The sequence below is a fragment of the Oreochromis aureus genome, linkage group 13 (genome assembly GCF_013358895.1).
Source record: "Oreochromis aureus strain Israel breed Guangdong linkage group 13, ZZ_aureus, whole genome shotgun sequence".
In the NCBI taxonomy this organism is placed as follows: Eukaryota; Metazoa; Chordata; class Actinopteri; order Cichliformes; family Cichlidae; genus Oreochromis; species Oreochromis aureus.
This window is the reverse complement of record NC_052954.1, coordinates 12027261-12048553: the sequence shown is the minus strand read 5'-3', so window position 1 is coordinate 12048553 and position 21293 is coordinate 12027261. Positions and strand designations below refer to the sequence as shown.

General features: G+C 41.5%; 1 protein-coding gene across 3 annotated transcripts; it reads left to right on the top strand.

Moving 5' to 3' along the window:
• Positions 1 to 290: 290 nt before the first annotated feature.
• vit (vitrin) lies at positions 291 to 20994 on the top strand. Of its 3 annotated transcripts, XM_031737587.2 has the most exons (23): positions 293 to 535; positions 5621 to 5701; positions 5917 to 5982; positions 6221 to 6377; positions 6461 to 6594; positions 6671 to 6748; positions 7895 to 8071; positions 8581 to 8625; positions 8975 to 9013; positions 9105 to 9155; positions 9966 to 10028; positions 10551 to 10613; positions 12591 to 12665; positions 14120 to 14185; positions 14619 to 14681; positions 15177 to 15230; positions 15525 to 15572; positions 16050 to 16115; positions 17231 to 17378; positions 17464 to 17567; positions 18331 to 18557; positions 18643 to 19156; positions 19327 to 20994. In XM_031737587.2, exons 2-23 carry the CDS (start codon positions 5668 to 5670, stop codon positions 19503 to 19505), a joined length of 2451 nt encoding a protein of 816 aa, XP_031593447.1. In that variant the 5' UTR covers positions 293 to 535; positions 5621 to 5667; the 3' UTR covers positions 19506 to 20994. The 3 variants fall into 3 exon arrangements, with proteins under 3 accessions (XP_039477529.1, XP_031593447.1, XP_031593448.1); XM_039621595.1 differs by lacking the exon at positions 14619 to 14681 and having other exon boundaries at positions 291 to 535; positions 19327 to 19505; XM_031737588.2 differs by lacking the exons at positions 8581 to 8625; positions 8975 to 9013; positions 9105 to 9155 and having other exon boundaries at positions 19327 to 19505.
• The last annotated feature ends 299 nt before the right edge of the window (positions 20995 to 21293 follow it).

The window sequence follows — 21293 nt, the reverse complement described above, 5'->3', positions numbered from 1 at the left end:
TGTCAAAAGCCGCAAACCCCAAAAGTGACAGTGGATGTAACTTTGAAGTGTTTCCCAAACAGGTGTTGATCGGTTTATTTGTGGAGGAGTGATTGCTCTGGTGAGAGATGACACACTCCTCTTATGTGGTTCATTTGTCAGACAGGTAATCGGGATGAATGAGTTGTAGAACATACAGTCAGAATCATAGTTTGTTTTTCCCTCAGTGGGCATATTAAGGCAGTGCGTCATTGGATTCAGAGAGAGACAGAAAGAAAACACTTGTCTGCGCGCTGTCTCGATGGCCCCGGGTTACTGGTCTTCTTCTGCTTGGGTGAAGAGCTACAAGCCTGAAGTGGGACGGGCAAATAGGAGAAACTTCGCCCCCGTCCCGTTCTCCACTTTTAATGAGCGCTGCGCTCAGGCAGGAGAGAAACTCCAGGTGGAAGAGCGCTCGCACACGCGTCAAACTGCTTTTCAATGAAAGAGTAAGGATTCGGGAAACCTGCGCTGGGAATCACCCTTTAAACCTCGGAGGATTATTATACCTAATCAGGTAAGCACACATCATTACTCAGCGAGGATGGGAATTTTGAACACAGAGCTAACAAGCAGCTCCACATAGGAACTATTTAAACGACGCGCGTAATTGGCTTCCAACGCGTTTTAGTCCTAATTTTTTCTGTCGGGGATTTTAAATCAACGTCGCATCTTTTTTGATTTGATTTGATTTTTGATTTTCATGTCATTTCATGAGAAAGTTGCTTTAACAAGTTGCTTGAATAAACCTATTGCTGCTTAAATTATTTTTTTAAGTTCTTTATTTTTTCTTTTTAAATAAAATAAAACACAAGGATCTAAGTTACCCAAGCTTTTATCCTGAAAGGAATCATTCTGCCAGTGCTTTAAATTATTGCAGCTGCAAGAATTTTTCAGCTATTGAAATAATTTCGTGTACATTATCTTGTGTGTTATGTCTTTCTGTTCTGTTTGGTTTGAAATATACTGATTAAGGACAGGTGGTCTCTATACAGTATGTCCAGCAGCAGAACATAAACAGGCTCTGGCTTGCACTGAAGCCAGTGCCAAGAATTAAAGTAATTCAGCCTGTGCTGTGCTGGATAAACAAATAGTCAGCAGCAGCAGCACAGCCCAAAAGGCTACAGAAATGACCTTGTAGAGACATGTTGGCTTTCCTTGGTGTCTGATTTTCATCTCTCTCTTATGGTTCCTTAGTTGGCTTGTTACTACAAAACTTGGCACATCCAGCATGCTTACAGTACAATTCTGACACCTGTGAAGGGTGGGATTTAACACTGCCTGGCACCGGGTGTGCGTGTAAATACTTTCTTGCTCTGGGCATGCAATCACCTAGGAACTTGGTGAAAGCAACTTCTCAGCTGGTCGTGATATTTAAATAAGCCTCAATCTCCTTTAGTGTGTACCCTTGTTGCATTTGCACAGGTCACCCCAGCCTAGAAATGTGGCACTGCTGAAACGCAGAAGTACCTTTTACTTGGCAGAAGCTGCATTAGAGGGGGGAAAAAACCCAACAACTGTGTGCATTTGGTTCAAAAAAAGCACCCTGAAGACTCAGGTGCACCAGTCATAGGTGTTTGTGGTCTGTATCTATGCTTCCAAAACCTATTATGTGCTGGTCTTTAAAGTACCCACAGACAGCCACTGTTTATTACATCCTGCAAGATGTGATTTTTTTTTTTTCCGGTTTATGCATTATGAAAGTTTTCACAGCAGCTGAAATTTTTTTAATTTCACTAGCAACGGCAGATTAGCTGGTTTCGTGCAAAACAGCTCGGCATTGTGTAATCGTGGTGAAGGCTGTTCAGTGCAGGTAATCCACATTGTAGTGACAGTGTTAGTTGAAATGGACTTTAATGCCTTAAACTATGTGAGCTGTCTGAGCTGCTTTGCTTTCTACAAAGTGACTAAGGCTCATGCACAGAGCCTTTGTAGTGGCTGTGAAAATCACTTTGGTTTTTCTGTAGCTTTTTGCATAGTTGTTACCATGTCAATGGTTTGTTTGATTTGTATCCCCACCCAGCTGAAATTAGATGCTGGAGATCTCAATGATGGCCGAGAATATAGCTGATGCGACCTCAGAGGCAACGCTAAGCTATTTAAATTACACATGTTTTATCTAAAGTTTAGGTGAATGCAAACTATAGGGCACTTCAGCAGTATGTAGGACAATCTGTTTGTGATTTGTCTCTATGCTAAATGTCTGAAAGTCCTTAAATAAGCATTCTCCAAAGCTTTGAGCATGTGATAAGTTATCCCAAATCTTTGTTTATTTTAGCTTCTTTAGTAGAAAGAGTGTGTTTGGGTGTGTGTGCGTGTGCATGTCAACATGCAAGACTGTGTCTCTGCAAGTCTCTCAGGATTCATTATCTACTGTACAGGAAACTCCCCTAAGTGTTTGTCAAAGGATATCATTTGCCCACCATTTCATTGCCATGAAACGGAGGCATTTAGATGCTCACACTAAGAACACAAATTAAATTCAAAATTATCGTCATTTTTGTTTGTCATTCATTTTTTTCCACTATGATGTCATCCTTTCTCTCAGTGAAGCATAGACACTAAATTACGTTTTTGCTTTGTTTGATTGTTTTTTTTAATTTGTTGCTCTAAATTTGTAAAATTGGGAGATTGCTGCCTTACACCTGATCTGTTTGATCAGTAGTTCGCTTCAATTATGAAAGTGGACTGACTCACCTCTCCTCTTACTGCAGGTCTGACTCCTGCATTGTAGATGCACATATCTGTCCCAGCTTGTTTCAAGCTTCATTTTTCTTCACCCGGGAGGACAAATTGTGGTCCTGACTGTGCATCAGTGATCTGCCTACCTGTCAAAGCACAGCACTGTGGAAAAACCATGTCAGTGCTCATGAATGCACTAAGGAAAGATCTGGTGATCTTAGTTTTTATTCAGCAAGCTACACTGTTTTGTGCTGCAACCTTTGTAGAGAGTTAATAGAGAGCTATGGAAGAGAATGGCTTGTGGTATCTTAGTACTCCAAGACTGTTACAAGGATATTTACACAGCATACCTAAGTTTGCCTGACAAGCACATCTTTCTTTAAACATGTGATGGAAATGCAGCACAGGATGGTGCTGAAGCAGTTGATAATTCACTCTTGAGTCTGTAAGAAATGTTTTAGCATTCTGGGAAAATGTTTTCTTTTTTTTTTAAGACTGAGATTAAAACATTGATATCACTTTACTGCAGCAGAGTCAACATCCAACAATAATTTGGAATGAAGCTTGAAGGGAAATGGGTAAGGGCAGGTTGCCTGTTTATTCATATAATCTAGCAACAGCAGTTTTCTGCATAATTAGATGATCAAACATATCATATTCTGCTTATTTTGGGTATAAGCTATTTCTTATTCTTGCTGTTTTTTGTCTCTGGAAAAAGGGGAAAAGCCTTATATTCACACTTTGTCTTTTTTGATATGAAGGTGAAAATGCACGTCATATGACAGAAAGCCTTCTGTGCCCGTATAATTATCTTACTGTTATGATCAAAGCATATATGGGCATATATGTCTGTATGTGTGTCCTATTTACTCCTTAACAGGTGGTCCAGCCTCAACAAAGCTTTGCACAAACATTATCACACATACAGCAATCATTAACATTTTTATGTTGTCAAAAAAAACATTTTGTAGAAATCCCAATACTTTTGATTTTTGTATTCATCCCCCTATGAGTGTAAAATTGTGTTCTCTGTTTGTGTTTGTTTCACATGGCACATTAAACGTACATAACCTACACATCACCAAAATTTGTATCTGTGGCAGAATATTTTTCAAGTTATACTAAAGAAGGAATGAAGAATTTGAAAAACCACCCCAGGCCTGGCAAAAACTGCCTATAGGGTGGTTTTTTGCTGGTAAATATAAGGCTTGAGTCAGCAACCAGTTAGCTTAGCATAACCACTAGAAAGAGATGGACTTAGCTAGCTAAAAAAAACCCAACTTAAGTCTAGTGAAAATAAGAAAATAAAGTTTTAAAGACTCTGAAACTTTGCTATCACTTTAGGATAGTTAAATAACCAGCCTGATTAAGTTCTGTGGTTCTGAGTCAACACACACACGTATGCTAAGCTATGCTACGTTAACCAGTAGCTAGTTCAGGCTTCATATTTTTACTTAGAAACATTAGCAACATCAATTTTCATGTCTAACCTCCAACAAAATAGCAGATAACTTTCCCATGTATCTAACTGATCTTGTAGCAATAATTAAAATGCGGTTATAAAAAAACCTTCAATCAAACAAGCCCATTATCACGAAAAGGAAGAAAGCCAGAGTTTAGTTCCCGGTTTTAGACCTCTACTCACAGGAATACCGCCGAGGGCAAAGTCTTCTTTCTCACAGAAGCCATCTTTCATGTGGAATAGGTACACACAGGCGTTTCTAATGACATTAATGAAGGTTCTGTTATATTCAGGTACAGAGGCTCATTATTAAATGTCATGGCTAACACATGTGTTTTCACACTATTTCATGTGAAAAATGACACCACTGCAAAAGGGTCTTTTCAGAAATGCTCTGTGAACCTGTGTGCTCAGTGTAGCCACAGTTTGACATGTTGTCAGTGATACCTCAGTGCGTGAAATGAGGTAGTAGCAATCATCAACCAGAGTCAGGTGTATTTTTAAACACATGTTCTCATGTAATAGTAAAGTTCTGCAAATATGCAGCACTTCACTTTGACGAACATGGTTTTGACCCTGCTTTCAGAGGTCAGACATGACACCACCCATGTTGGAGATACATTACTCCTTTGTTAAGAAGGAGACTTCAGTAAGTAGGGCTGTCCCAAAGCTCTTGTACACTGCATGAACTAGAATGTTGTGCATCCTAAAGAATCTCAGTGGTGGTCCATTTTATTTTAGACCTTGTTGTTGTAGTTACCACCAGTGCAATCTTTACTTTACAGCTGACACGCAAAGTGCAGAATATCACCTTGCTTGGCGGTCCTCATCTGATCTTGTTAGCGCAGGCTTCAACTTATGTCTTTACTTTGGACAGAATGACAGACATTGAAAGAAATTTTCTACTTACTGTAAACAGACGGTGTTCCAGACAAAGATCCAGCTTGATGTGGTTGCAGCTGTCAAACAAAGCCATCTGACTGAACATATCCCACCATACCTATCGCATTAAATTATGTCCGTGTGCGCTCTCTAATAGAGTCTGCCTCCACAGACTTTTACATGCAGTTTTTTTTTGACTGTGCGCAGATGTTGCTGTAAATCTTGAGACTTTTGCAACTGAAGAAACTAGAAAGAAATACTGACTTTAACTAATGTAAAGTGTCTGAGCTGACTGAGACAGAGCAATGTTCATTTGGCCACCTTGACTTTACAGGCAGTAGATGAGATATTCAGCTGTTTGTGTAGCGCCACTCCATAATCGGCCTGATGTTTATCAAAAATGTTTGAGAGGGTGTATCTCAGTAGCATGCATTTTCTGTGCTTTATTCTTAGCAGACACAACATTTGTCATTCTCAGGCGTGTTGAGTGAAAGGTCCAAAGTTGCCTTCAGCAGGTAAGCGTAAAGTTTCAGGGGATAATTTTGACTTCCTTCTACTCCTTCTGCCCTTGTAAAGGTTATACAAGAACGTCTGGCTAACGTGCTGCAACACAGCTGTCCATCATGATCAGAGCATCACTCACTGCCATCTGCCTTGGTGAGCAACCCATATGTGTGTCTGCAGGCTATACTGTTTTCAAATACATCAAGGTTGACTACCATAATATCTCCATCAGAGTCAGGCTTTCTGCACATTAACACCATCAAACAGCAGTCTCCTCTGTCATTGAGGTCTTGTGTGTACAGTAAACATACTGATGATTATGATCATTTGTCTGCTGTTACATGAAACTCCCTCTGCCTCACCCTCAGCGCTCCTCCTGTCGTACCAATGCTGGGCCAAGCCTAACGGACCAAAGAATAAGAAACCAAAGCAAGGTAGGCATCGTTGCTGAACAAGCCTCACTGTCCTGCTTCAGTTAGGGGTCACTAAACAATATATGTTAACGGTCCGAATTACATGTTGAAGTGTAATCAACAAATACTTTCAAGAGACCATTTTATTCTTGATTAATCAAAAAAAAAAAATGCAAGCAAAACCACCTGGAAATGAAATCTAAAAACATTATGATGCCATGGATGTGATACTGTCTTCGTTTTCTTCTTTCATTCACAGTGATTCCAGCAATAGAGTGTGATGTCAGAGCAGGAAAGGTCAGTCTCCCAGAGTTCATAGTAAAATGTCCCCCACGCTGTAGGGAAACCAAACAGCAAGTCTATGGGACAGGAGTGTTTGCCTCCATCTCCAGCATCTGCAATGCAGCCATCCACAGGTTAGCATTGGACTGATGACTCTAAAAAAGTGAACGGGTGAAATCAAAACTATCATTTAACAGTAAAAAATTGGTTTCCACAGCGGCGTAATCACCAACTCAGGAGGAAAGGTGATAGTGAGGAAGATGGCTGGACAGAATGTCTACAAAGGCAGCAACTCCAACGGGGTGCGCTCTCTGTCTCTGCCTAAGTGGAGGGAATCATTCGTTGTCTCAGGTATAAAGTCAACAAGGTTAAATACTGTTCTTTAGAAGTCACTCTCCAGCTAAATGCCGACTTTGTTGTGTTTCAGTGGGCAAGCCTAAGAAGGGAGTCATCTACCCATCTACTCTGGATTACGTCCCTTCAAGACCGACCTATGTGAAAACAAGTGAGAGGAGGTTATTTTTACCCTCATAGCATGTTTTTATGTGAATTCATGCATTCAGTTTCTCAGTGCATGAGCCGAGAGAGTTTCAGATATAGAGTACCAGAAAAAAAGGATTGGTACCATGCATTTTTTCTGATAATTTTATTAAGGAAACTTAAATGTTTTGTGGGTAAACTTCGAAGGTTCATACACTATATTACCAAAAGTGTTCACTTGTCTGCCTTCACACCCATATGAACTTGAGTGACACCCCATTCTTAATTCATAGGGTTTAGTGTGATGTCAGTCTACCCTTTGCAGCTATAACAGCTTCAAACTTTCTGGGAAGGCTTTCCATAAGGTTTAAGAGTGTGTTTATGGGAGTTTTTGAACATTCTTCCAGAAGCTCATCTTTAAGGTTAGACACTGATGGTGAGGAGAAGGTTTGGCTCACAGTCTTCGCTCTAATTCATCTCAAAGGTTTTCAGGACTCTGTGCAGGCCAGTCAAGTTTTACTAAGAGTTCCTGTCACTGGAACTAAGGGGGTCGACTCCAACTCCTGAAAAACAACCCCCACACCAAGATTTTATATACCTGTAGCCATTCAGGTGATGAAATGCCTGAGTTCAATGATTTGGATGGGTGAGTTAATACATCTGGCAATATAGTGTATCACCATGTGCAATAGATGGCTGGTCAGAACAATTTAAAATGAGAACTTAAAAGATTCTCAAACAAGCAGTGAAGGTACTAAATTTCTAAAGATAGATATTTTCATCTTTATTGTTATCTCATAGTGGTGCATAGCGTAAACTATCTGGTAATTGTTAAGTGTTCACATTTAAATACTATTTAACTACCAAAATGATATTAAAATAAAGCATGTAGAACTTTTGCTTTCCAACCAAGTCTTGCTCAGTGTTAACCCTGGTATCAAAGCATCTGTTGGCACCAGATCAATGCTTTCTGGGGACAAAAGGTTAGTAGATAGACATCCCGGCGCTTGACTTTGGCATGATGAGCTTTGCTCAGACTGAATGAGGAGTTAGAGTGCTGCAGGCTGGTGAAGAATGCTAAGAATGCATTACAACACAGTAGTTACTGTAGACCTTCTTCCTCTCTATCCATCTTCATCGTACACCACTGCCTTTGTCCGTTTTCTTTCAGATCAAAAGGAGACCATAACAGTTCCTCCAACAACAACAGCACCTGAACCCACCACAACAACTCCTGAACCAACCACGACCACTATCACCACACCGACTCCCACCACTGCTTCCACCACTACACCTCCACCCCCTACTACCAAGGCTCGACCCGTTGTACATAAAGTGAGGGAAGCAGGTGAATGAAGCAAACACTTAAATGACTTCTGTACCAAAAGTGAAATCGTTTGCAGTCGGTGTGCCGCTAAGTTGACATCTAATTAATAACATTAGCAGCAACTACAAATGCCAGAACAAGCATTCATTAGTGTGCAGCTGACTAATAAAGTTGAATGATTGCAGATGGTAATTGCAAGCGACAGCTGCAATTAAGACAAATTATATCTGCGCTGCGATGATGTTAATATGATGCTGTTCAGTTACTAACAGCATATATGATCAGTAGACCTTTCATCACTCTCATTAAATGAAAAGATTATCAGACAGTAATCACTGAGTCATCTGCCCCGTTTTGGATAGAAATACAGCGATAGCGAGTAGACAATGCTACAGTATCATAAGGTATGTGTGCAAATTACATGGGCTATGTGCCAGACAACCTCCCAGCTATTTCTCTCCCTTTCATTTTCTGTAACATTATCTCTCTTCACTCCATATCGGCACTCCATTTGTCTTTCTTCCATCCAGGCAGCATTCACCCATACCTTGCCCATGCGGCAGCTTCAAATTCAAGTAAGTAAAAGGAAGCAAAGAGGGACTGACAATATTTTTCTTTGTGGTGTGAGGGTTTCTGGTGGTGTTGCTTAAAGCTGCTTTAAGGTACGCAGGAATAAATATTCTCTCTTGAAGCTGTCAGTGGTCATGCATTCAAACCAAGTTTATCACTGTCAGTGGAAAACTTGTGTAGTGAAGCTCAGATCAGCTAACTTGTTTTAAGTATAAAACTTAAAACAGGATAGTTATGACTGTTGCTACTGGGTTATAGTCAATTCAAAATAATAAAAAGTTCACTAATCTTCTAACTTACATGTAAGCATAGATTTATGTCTAAATTTGCCCACATTGTGTCATATTGTGTTAGGACAGTCACAGAGTGGTCAAAGAAAGAGTCCCAGCCAAGGTATGTGAACACTCTCACTCAGTGTGCAGCTCCTGGAAAGTCTTTCAAGGAAGCAATTCAAATGTAACTAAACCATGGCATTTCTTCAAAGTATTCAGAGGAGGTTCCTATTCACATAGATTTCCACAACGTGCCAGTGCAGGTAAACAAACTTTTAATTTTGATGTCTTCTTTCTTATTCTACCTACATCCACATTTCCTCTGTCTTCCTTGACCATGTTTTTTCCTGTTTGTACTAGTTTATCTAAACCATGCATGGCATCTGTGCCCAGCATGTGCATATATGTTTTCAATAATTTTCTAACAACATCCAGACCGGATTCTGCTGTCCTGTCTTTCAAGTAATGAACTATTTGAACTGCTACTATATTCAAAGTACTGTATATTGTGTTGGAAACTATTTATGACATTTAAAGGACTCTTGTCTAATGTGTTTACTCACTTCATATTCACTTCACCTTGTGTTTATTGGCAAAATCCTTTGGCTCTCCTGAATGAGCCCACAAATATGTTACAATCTGTAAATCGATGGCTCAGAGGAGCCTGCCAAATAAGATGCCACAACACTGATGCAGGGCAGCAAATGTTTTGTTGGATTATTGCATTAACACGGCAAATGCACGGCGTCAACCCATTAGCGCGGTTCGTTAGCGCCGTGCCCCCCGCCCCCTTGCAAAGATGGACTACTCGGAAAAGGGAAAAACAAACAACAGGGCAGGAGGACCATGAACCAACCACAGAGTGGGCCATAAGATTCAGGCCTCTTTTCTAAACTAATATTAGTAAGATAAACTAATAAAACCAAACCAAAACCTGGTAACTCCGAAGATGATACATGCCCTGAGGGGGTGCGTAACAAACCCATCATATCATGAATAACATACATATGTGGTGTCATTTTATTATATTCATGCTTTCTTGTTATATGTTTCCTTCTTCATTGTGGTCTCAGGTATACACAAACAAGAGCCAGGGCAGGCCGTCAGGAGGCAGCCATCCTCACCAGTTGGCCCAGGTCAGCCTTGTCATTAGCACCCACATAGACACATGTACAGAGCTACAAACAGGTAGGCTTGATGGAGCTGGTGGGGCTGGGGTCAAGAGAAACAGGGGTTACTGATGTCTTTGTTGGAAAAAGAATCCAGGAGAAGCATAATGGTGTAAGTTTGACCCCGGTGTTGACACTCATAAGCTCCTGTGATCTTCACCCCAGGGTCACCACTAATCCGTTCTATCAAGCATCTCAGCTAACATTCCTTTCACAATAACTGCTGTTCTCTGCCCTCAGGCACATCCTCTTACTCATATTTTCATTTTCCAACATGAAAAGAGGCAAACGAGGAATAGTTACACCCAGCATCTATCTTATTGTTTTTGATATCATGCTGTGGGCAAACTTCAGCTTCACTCAAAGCAAAGCAGCTGGGCTGTATTTGTAGATGAAGCCCCAGAACTTAAGCGCTCTTCTTTCCCCTTTCCCCCCTTCCTTTTCCTCTCTCTCTCGTTCCATCTGCCTGTTTCTTATTGCTACAAATAGGTTTTAACAGGGTTCAGCCTGCCCAGCCTGAGCGAACTCCAACCATGAGCCAGTCCAACCCTGGTAAGTATCTCCAGATCCAGAGTGGTAGTCCGCAAAGTGCTCATGCAGGGAGACTGACGTAGGACATAGACAGGTCAGATCAAACAGGGGAAGAACTATGGCAGTAAAACCCTGTTTGAAATGTTTTATAAAGCAGCACTAATGTTTACCGTCTGTGGGACGCTATGGTTCAATGCATGAGCCTGCGTTCTATAAAAGAGGTGTGGAAATCAAAGATGCTCAACTTTCACCGTACCCAGCAGTAAAGAATGAAGTTTATATACCTTAAAGGTGAGAGATGATATAATATCACTGTCATGCCATATTTATACCACATTTTCACAAAGTCCAGAATAACTTTCAGTTTGAACTAAGACCAGGATGAGAAATGTGCTCTGTCAGTACAGTAATAACAATGTATGACAGATCCCATCTGGTCGGGGTCTTCCCCTCCCTTGTAAATACTTTGAGAAAGGAAGGGAGAGATGAAAGCAGTAGCACCAAGTGGCCTTGTGCTGCTCGCAGAGAGACGTCTGAGCCAGTCCGCAGTGCTGCAGGACCTGGGTCCTCTGAGTAGCTTGTCAAGAATAGAAAATTCTTCGCCGTTCAAACCAGGCGAGGTTTGGCTCACTGAGGAATGTGCTTCTGTTTTTCTTCCGAGGAATGCAAAACCATGGATCCCTAAAATTATACACATTTTCCTAAAATCCAGTTTAAATGATGTCTGATCATAAGGTTTGATGATCTGAGGTCAAACCTAAACCCACTGAGATGTTGATCAGTGCAGAAAAAGGGTGTTAAGTTTGGCAATTTTTAAATTTATTGAATCCCTGTGGGGAAATTCTTTGAGCTGGAAGAGGTCAGAGGTGAGGATCGGCCTCACAGCAGACCCCCTGGAGCCAGCAGGGATTCACCATCTTTCTCAAGGACACACTTGAAAGGTAGATGCTTGCTGACTTTGACATTTCAGACTATGATTTATGAGCTGAAGGATTTTCTCCGCAGTCGCTTTGCCACCCTGCTGCTTCAAACAGATGTTTGAATTTATCGGTCACACAAGTGAAAAAGGTTTGATCCAGCTGAGCCTTGTATGTGTCGGCTTTCACACCCACAAAGATCCATTCTGTCCAATGGGCCTCTTCCAACAAGTCTCATGCAGGCATGTTAGTAATGCTTCAGGCATACCATACAATACCCAAAGTGAGAATGAGTGACCCCCGGGCCCGTGGTGACCGTCTGCCCGCGGTGATCGCTGAGGTGGCTATGATCTAGAGAGTTAAACTCAATCCTTATAAAGCACCTGCTTCATTAGAAAAAAATAACACTGCTGTCTGCTGTATAGCACTGGGCCTTTGACCAGCACCAGATTAGCCTAATCTCTGCGTCCTACTATCTACACTGACCCTAGTTTGACACCAACTTTAGAATAATACTCCCACGCTTCACTGGACGGCATGCTGGGCTCTCCCAGCCCGTCCTGGTCAACAAAGGCCCTGCTTACTGGCTGCCACTGGATGGGAACCTCAAAGCCCAGTCTGTGTGTTTGTGTAAGCTGCCCATCCACCACAGAGAGGGGTTAGCTGAAGTGTGTTGTCATGGCTCAGTCACTATAAACAGATGCAATGCACTGTTATGGTTTTGCTCCTCTGTAAGGGCTTCTGGCAATAAAGCCTATTTCAATTAACCTTATGAGGCTAGTTAATCTGATCAGTGTTGTTAGCTGCTCTGTAAGTAGAAACCTGCAGAAGATCCAATCATTTTTTATCTTCCTTTTTCTCTTTTCCCTTAAGGAAGAAAGAAAAATTGCTAAACTTTCCTAAAGCAGGCTTTGGTCACTCAGTCTGTGTCTGAGTGGCTCCTTCATGTTTACTGTCTGACTCAAGGCTAAACATCTTGTGCAACCTCCACAAATAAAGTGGTTTGTGGAGGTCACAAGTATGCACCTCCCCGATGCTTGTCCTGAATGCAGCTTTCTAATCTTCTCACCCTCCCGTACAGCTTTACCCAGAAGGGATTGGCCACTCCCCTCTTTTCCTCATCCCGATTGGTTCCCTGGAGCTCGACGACCAGCAGGTACCAAGCACAAAGGCAAACAGATAGATCAGGCTCCATGTGGAAATCATAAATATTTTCTAAACTGACTAAACACTGATCAAGCAACTCAATCCTTTAAAGATCTCTTTTTAAAAAAAATGTAATAAAACCTGAAAAACCTGTGACGCACATGAATCCACTGGCTACTATGAAAACCTTTACATATAATGAATTTTTGAAATTATCATATTAAGTTAAAACAATTTTAGAGGTGATGATTTATAGAAAAACTGCAAAAACATGAAAGCTGTTTTATTTCGGGTGGTTCACTTTGCCAAATACATGATGTATCATAGTGTTAGAATAATGAAAATCAAATCATCCATAGTTTTATTACAAGTAATCTTACTAATTATTTGATGTGGATAGGCTCATACCTGTAAAGTTACCCTTTTGACTTCTAAAACATGTGTTACATATCACGCATAAAGATGTGTTTAGCCATCCATTGTTTTTCAAGTATGCAAGTTGTTTTTTTCCTTAAAAACTACTACAGTTTTAACCTTAATGAGTACACTGAATGCAGGGAACAGCATATTTACTTGTATGTTGTATGGACCTATGAACAATTCTGTTCAGACTTAAAAACCAATTAAATGTGTTGCAGAGTAACATTACTTAATTCCAAGACACTTTTACTTTGAGTATTTACATTTTATGACACTTTTTACTTTGACAAAGGGAAATGTACTTTTTACTCTGCTTCATTTATCTGACAGATCTACTCACTGGTTGTTTTATAGGAGATCAGGACTTTAAAATATGTTATGATAATAATAATGATAATAATATGGACATTTACTCCATAGAGGAAATTTTTCCAGTGCCATAAATGTCACCTGACATTATATGGGATGGTCCACCTGCAATATTTCATCATGAGTAAAAACAGTGTACGATATAAAGATAAAACCTGATAAAGCCCAGAGATCAGAGACTTACAGAAACATTGACATTAAGCATGAATGAAAAGGCTTTATGCAATAATGTCATGACCAACAACTCAGTGCAGAACCCCTATTACCACACCTTTATTGATTTATTGAGACCATTTTACATGCAGACGCAATTTGTTTCATTAGCAGGAGCACCTGTTGGTGCAGGAACAGATTGCTGTTGCTCCCCATGGTGCACGCTGTCATCCGGCAGTGTTCTGTGCTCTTTTAAATGCAGTCTAAGCTTATGTAAAGCTGTTACATCACCTGATGCTTCTCTTACTTGCACGTATACAATGTAGTTGCATTCAATGAAACTTGCACATCAGAGTTCCAGTTGAATGACCTCGATCAACTAACTGTCAGATGCCCACATGGGGTAGAATTAATGCTGCAAATGTTCACTCTAATTAGCTAATGAGAAGATAATTATTCTGAGCAGCGTGTATGTAGCCCTTTTTTCTGCTGATGCCTCCACCTTCTCTGCTGTACATTCAGATGTAAGTTATGCAGCTCCAGACTCAGGATACGCTTGGAGTGAGACCGGCACACCTGAGGTTACAGGTAAGTCGGCTTCCTTTCTGTCTTTATTGGCCTTTTTACTGCAGGCTACTACACATTGTATGCATTTGTGTTGCATGTGCCAACACAGCATGCTCATGTGACTGATACAGTTTGGTATCTGCTGACCATGTATGTGTTGAAATTGACTCCATGTGTAAGTACATGCAATGTGTCTCTCGGGACATTATGTTTACATGCCATCTGCCTGCCATATGGGAGACTCTTTGAAGTGCAAAAGAGAAGAGAGCAGGGCAGGTTTATTGTGCATGTGAGAGGGAAATAATGTGAGGTGATAATTCTGCATAAAGCCATTGTTTTCACTGGTCTGGGATCGGTTGGGGAGAACATACCAACCAATCACAACCATGAAAATGTGTGCTTCTCCCTCTGAAGTTCTGTCCATACTAACAGGTCTCAAAACATCCTCCTCTAGCTCGGGATTACAGGCCTGATATCTCAGAATATGAGCGCTGGTATTATAACCTTGGACAATACCGTAAGTGTTTTCCTTTTATTTCATTTTTGGGAACTAACAAGCCTTCCGGTTTGATGTTGTTAAATGAGCGGGTTGGGATCATGTAAAAGCTGTTTTTACATGTGCAGGAGTAGCTTTGTATGCAGAGCGCAGCATATTTCACAAAAATGCGGAACTTTTCATTGAAATGCTTTGAAGAACGAACACATTTTATTTGTTTTCTTTCACACTAAAAATATACTTACAATACGGCCCAGTGACAAAACACAAAAGGGCGTGCAAAAAGATTACAGGCCCTGGTTCCATCTGTTTGAAGACACAGCCGAGCATCCGAATCCGGAGGGATATGGTTTGGAAAACCGAGTGGCTTAGCCATTTCCAGGGTGTACCACAAAAATAGCACCACACATCCAACCAAATGAAACATGGAGCCAGTAAGGACAGGCTGTAATGCTATGGTGTGGTTTTGTCTCATGTGTCACGGTTCACCATCAGTGATAATGGCTTTACTTTCAGTGCACCGATCTGCTGACCCGGATCGTAAAATAATGGATACGGCCAACACTAAAGGTGAGGAGGGGTTAGTATGACTGCAAACAGCTGTTTGCATCCAGGAAGACATCTATCCATCCATCTATTTTTTTTTTTTAAACACTTTAAAACAACCAGAAAGTGACACAAAGTGCTGTATATTGAAACTAAATAATAAAAATACATAAGATATGTAATTAGCTCAAGTTAAAAGATGTTTCTGACTTCTGCTGTTTTCTATATGGGATTTGTGTTGAGTGTTGTGAAATTGTTACCTGCTGCTCTGCGATAAAAGTGCGGTAACGCTGAGCTTGTGTGATGTCATCTGTGCAGTGGAGCCGGTGGACGCCTGGAATCCAGAAGCGCCACCTTATGAATTAGGTAGGATTGCTTGTCCGCTCCCCTAAAACAGTCGCTTTGCCAGTAAATGCCGAGTTCTCACTGTAAATACAAACCACTCTGACGCTATCCACGGAAGAGCATCTGGATTTCTGCTCAGCCTGTAATTGAAGGAGTCAGAGTCAAATGGTGTGGTTGTTCGAGGGTAAAATCGGTTGCTGTTTGGCTCGATATTTGCCACAACAAATACTGTCCAACGTTTGGCGACTCCAGAAAATGGGCAGCTGGAAATTTATACCAAACAAACTACCGGGTTTATTCTACAAAAGCAGACGTGCTCTCGCTCCATTACAAAGCATGAATGCATTGCCTTGAATCTTATAAATAATATTGGACTAAAAAGGACGGGTTTGGTGTTGCACTCAGTTATTTTTTGTAACATTTCTTCTTTCCTGGAATAAAAGAATATAGAGTATTTGTTTATTAGCTAAATCGTTCTATTTGTTTCTTGATTTCCAGGCTTCAGTGTGAGGGAGCAAGAACCTCTCCGCAGAGCTCCTGAGCCTGTGTCACAGGGAAACCCAGGTATTGTCCCCATACTGCATCAATGAAACTGTAGCGAGAAGAGTCGTGTTTGTGTTTTTCACTGTATGCACTCTGTGTGTTTGTATTACACACATGTTAAAGAGACATCTTTCCTCATAAAACGAATGATTAAATGATGATTAAATCAGCCAATCACATAGCAGCAATTCAGTGCATCTAGGCATGAAGATAAGGTCAAGACCACCTGCTGAACTGTTCAGACTGAACATCAGAATGGGGGAGAGTGATTTTAAACATTGCATGGATTTTGGCTTCAGATGGGCTGGTCTGAGGATTTCAGATGATCTACTGAGATTTTCCTACACAATCATCGCTAAAGTTTACAGAGAATGGTGCAAAAGAGAGAAAATATCCAGTGAGGTTCTCTGGGGGAAAATGTCTTGTTCACGTCAGAGGTCAGAAGAATGGCGAGACTGCTTTGAGCTGACAAGAAGGCAACCTAAATGCACAAAGAGTCAAACCTTGAAGCAGATGGGCTACAACAGCAGAAGACCACACCGGGTGCCACTCCTGTAGGCTCAGAGCAGGAAAACGGAGGCTATAATTTGCAAATTGGATAATAGAAGATGGGACAACTGCTAATTTCTTCCTGACATTTAGATAGCAGAGCTACAGTTTGGTACACAGGATATGAAAGCATGGATCCATCCTGCTACTTGTCAGAAGATCAGGCTGTTGGTGGTGTAATAGTGGGGGGCCACTTAGTACCAACTAGCAGTCAATGCTTACCATGTCTGTCCTTTTATGACCACAGTGTACCCATCCTCTAACACACAACATAACACACAGTGTCACAAAGCTCTAACATGAACATGACAGTGAGTTCACTGTACTCAAATGGCCTCCACAATCGCCATATGTCAATCCAATAAAGCAGCTTTGAGATGTGTTGGTGAAGGAGATTCACATCATGGATGTGCAGCAACTGTGTGATGCTGTCGTGTCAATAAGGACCGAAATGTCTGAGGAATATTTCTAGCTCTTTGTTGAATCTGTGTCATGAAGAATTAAGGCTGTTCTGAGTGTATAGTTGTAGCTACCTCATGATATTTGGATCTAATAACATAAATTTGTGTGAATGCCTGTTTTGACAGATTGTAAGGTGGACCTGGCCTTTCTGATGGATGGGAGCTGGAGCATTGGGAAGCGGCGTTTTAAGATCCAGAAAGACTTCTTAACTGAGGTGGCTCAGACCATCAATGTGGGTGTGGCCGGCCCCATGATGGGCATCATCCAATACGGGTAACCTCTTTGTTCTTTTTGTGTTATCTTGTACTAGCTTTGGATGACAAAAAATAGTGAAACTGCTGGTTGTTTTGTCTCAAAGAGATGACCCTGTGACAGAGATCAGTCTGAAGACTCACTCCAGCTCCAGAGAGCTGAAAGCAGCCATAGATAAGATTGTGCAGAAAGGAGGCCTCTCCAATGTGGGTAAGCGACCCTCTGCGTCAGCTGCCAGCCTACACAGCACACGCCTACAAACACAAGTGTGAAAGGGAAAGGGGTGCAATTATCGCATGGTTTACTAGCCAGGCACATTTTCACATGCAAGTATAGAATTAAATCTAAATTTGCTGCGAGACAGTGTTAGCAAAATTACAGTCCTGATCCTGTAGGCCGTGTTTTTCCTCTGCTCTGACCAAAAAGCGCTCAGTTTTAGCAGCCCGGTTAAGGGGCAGCTTTCAGAGAGCATTTGTGGTTTTTCTGCTTTGGTTGGTGCGTCAGCATGCATCCACTGCCACATGTGCCTTTATGACTTGCTAAATTTTGCATGCCGATACAAATAGTGTTGTTTGCGTTTGCCCAGAAGTGCTCTCTAATCATATAACAGTGTGAGTGGCTGTAAAACTTTCTAGTCTCCAGCAGAGCCATTGTTAAGACCACCGACGAGACTGTAATAGACTAAATGATAGGTATCCACATTTTTGTGATTATACACAGTTTGAGCAATGCGTCCCATAGAGAAGCAAAATATATGTACTTTACTGTGTAAAGTTTTTAGATGGCATTCAGTATTTTCTGTATAAACGTACCTTTTGTGTCACTTTATATTCTAGTCTTTTATTTATATAAAGGATGAGTTTACGCTTCGTGATTAAATGAGTGTTTTTACACTCCTCAGATTTCTGTCTCAGACATGCATATACAGTAAAACCATTAAGAATCTCCCCGTTGCCCCCTGGTGTCTTGACAGGAAAAGCCCTCCATTACATCAACAAGCACTACTTCAGCGATGCCAATGGAAACCGAGGAGGAGCTCCAAACGTGGCTGTGATACTAGTGGACGGTTGGCCCACAGACAAGGTGGAAGAGGCGTCTCGACTCGCACGTGAGTCCGGCATCAACATCTTCTTCGTCACCATCGAGGGTCCCGACGACAATGAGAAGCAGAACCTTATTGAGGCCAACTTTGTTGACAAGGTAGAGTACCGTCTCAGAGGTGTGTATGTGCTTTATGATAGAAATCAAAGCAGTTTAAAGCACAGCTCGTTGTTTTGTCCCGCAGGCCGTGTGCCGGACGAACGGCTTCTTCTCGCTTCCCGTGAACAGCTGGTTTGCCCTGAGGAAAGCCGTGCAACCCCTGGTGAAGAGAGTGTGCGACACAGACCGCCTGGTGTGCAGCAAAACCTGCCTCAACGCCAACGACATCGCCTTCGTCATAGACGGCTCCAGCAGCGTGGGGACCGGCAACTTCCGCACGGTGCTGCAGTTTGTGGCCAACATCACGCGGGAGTTCGAGATCTCAGACACGGACACGCGGGTCGGGGCTGTGCAGTACACCTACGAGCAGAGGCTGGAGTTTGCCTTCGGCCAGTACAACAACAAAGCCGAGCTGCTGAACGCCATCAAGCGCATCAACTACTGGAGCGGCGGGACCAGCACCGGTGCTGCCATCACCTACGCGGCAGAGCAGCTTTTCAGCAAATCCAAACCCAACAAACGCAAGATCATGATTGTCATCACGGATGGACGCTCTTATGATGATGTCAGGGCGCCGGCACTGGCGGTCCATCGCCAAGGTCAGACATCATCTGTAACAGAATCTGAAAAACAAGGCTGAAGTTAAGGATCAATGATGCAAACAGTTGTTTTCTCTGTTGTGTGTCAGTCCACAGTTTGGTGTCAATTACTGTCTGTTTGATGTGAAAAACAGTGTGTGTGTAATCTGCTCTCCCTTCTCATGATCCAGGTGTGATTGCTTACTCCATCGGCATCGCCTGGGCAGCCCAGGATGAGCTGGAGTACATCGCCACAGACCCCGACAAGGAGCACTCCTTCTTCGTGGATGAGTTTGACAACCTCTACAAATTTGTACCCAAGATCATCCACAACATCTGCCAGGAGTTCAACTCTCAGCCCAGAAACTGAGGACGTACGTGCCGAGAGGCCGATCCGGATCCGAGGCTTTAGTAACAGAGCACTGCTGGTAAATTTACTCACTCTGTCGCCCAGATGGCAGTGCTGGATTGGCTGCAGTGCCCCATATTTGAAGAGGGAGGGGTTTGAATGTAGGTGGGGTCAAAAATAAATGAAAAAGAATTTTTATCCCAAATATTCAGATGGTGCTAATGTTAAAGGATTGGCACGCACTGTGACAAACTGACATCACAGCTGTAGTGTGGTGCCAGCTGTTTTCTGTCTGGAGACAAGTATTTAACAGTTGGAATAGCATCAGTAAGTCACCCATTATAAAGGCTTTATAAGTTGCTACTTGTCTTATTAATGCTAGAAAATGTACTAAGGCTTTACAGAATGCCTAATCTTTCATACTTGGTATGCAAGAAATCTGTTTGCAAGCAAGCATGGCTACAGGGTAGATTTTAATCCATCTAGGTGCAAGTACAGCAAGAAGGTTGAAAACATGAAAAGGTGAAGTGCGATGTCCCAGTTTTATGCATACTACATGCAAAAGTAGCAAGTGGGCAAGCACAGACAGCGAGCCAAGCTGGAAAGAACAAGCCAGGATTTGGGTTGCCAGGTTGTGATATTTCCTCCTAGATGGCGCTTATCTCATTTAGCATAAAACTTTTGTCAAACAAGAAAAAAGCTGCACAACAAACGCTTCAATTAGCAAGTTCTCCATGTTAAGTAAATATTTAATAATCTAAAATTGTGACCTCAAACTTATAAAAGGCATAAAAGGATAGAAAAAGACCATTTCCACTGCTTGTCAGGCCTAATGTTATGTTTAAAACTGGGCATTAGTACGTTATTCATTAACATTAGTGTAGCGCTGTTTGTATGACTTGTAGTGCCTTTTTGAAGGGTGACTTAGTGGGAAATAAACATAGTGTAAGACTGTCTCTCTGGGGTATGGTGCTTGCAGAGAAATGTAGAGTTAAAGCATGCCTAGCACTTCCTCTTATGGCTTAAAAACCTTCATAAACCTAATAGTGTGGTGCTTTTTACAATTCTCTGTAAAGAGAAAATACTGTATTAGAATTGGTGCATTTTAATCTTCCTAATAGGAGAGATTTGATCGTAGGAACATTGTTTGAGTTCCTAAGAGACTAAGGTGCTGAGATGATTTTTACATGCAACCAAAAAGTGGAGGTGAAAGGCAAAGCAACAACACGGATGTGGACTTGTGTGAAAAGTAAGCTTGTTTATCTTTGTATAGAGTGACGGCAGATCCCAAATCTGCTTCTTATCAGGAATAAAAGCAACTCATGTTAATCTTTATTTTCTAACAGTGCTTGCTTCTAATATTGCAGTTTTGTTGGAAGAGTATTTATGATTTTATCATTCTTACGCCCCGTTTGTACATATGCATATTCAAGAAGCCTATCACTAATAATGTTCAGATTAATCGGTATTTTTTGGGCAATTTTTAATAAAATAAAGAAAACGAAGAGAACTTAAAGTGTTTTTTTTATTGCAGTTTGTTAAAACCTCACTTTTCAGACTGCTTTCAGTTTTTACTCTCTGAAAACTAACCTCATAAAGTCATAGTGAAAAAGAACATCTGCGGTTTAACGCATCAGGACATAATGAAAGTCGTCTGGTCCTCAGAAGAGCTTAAAATTGTGTAAATAAAACCTCAGATGAACTGCAAAACAGGACATATTATTTATTTTGTCAAAATACAGAAGTACTGTTGAAATAAATGAATTAAGTGCACTCCTGCTCCTTCTGCAGGAATTAAAAGGAGAAGTA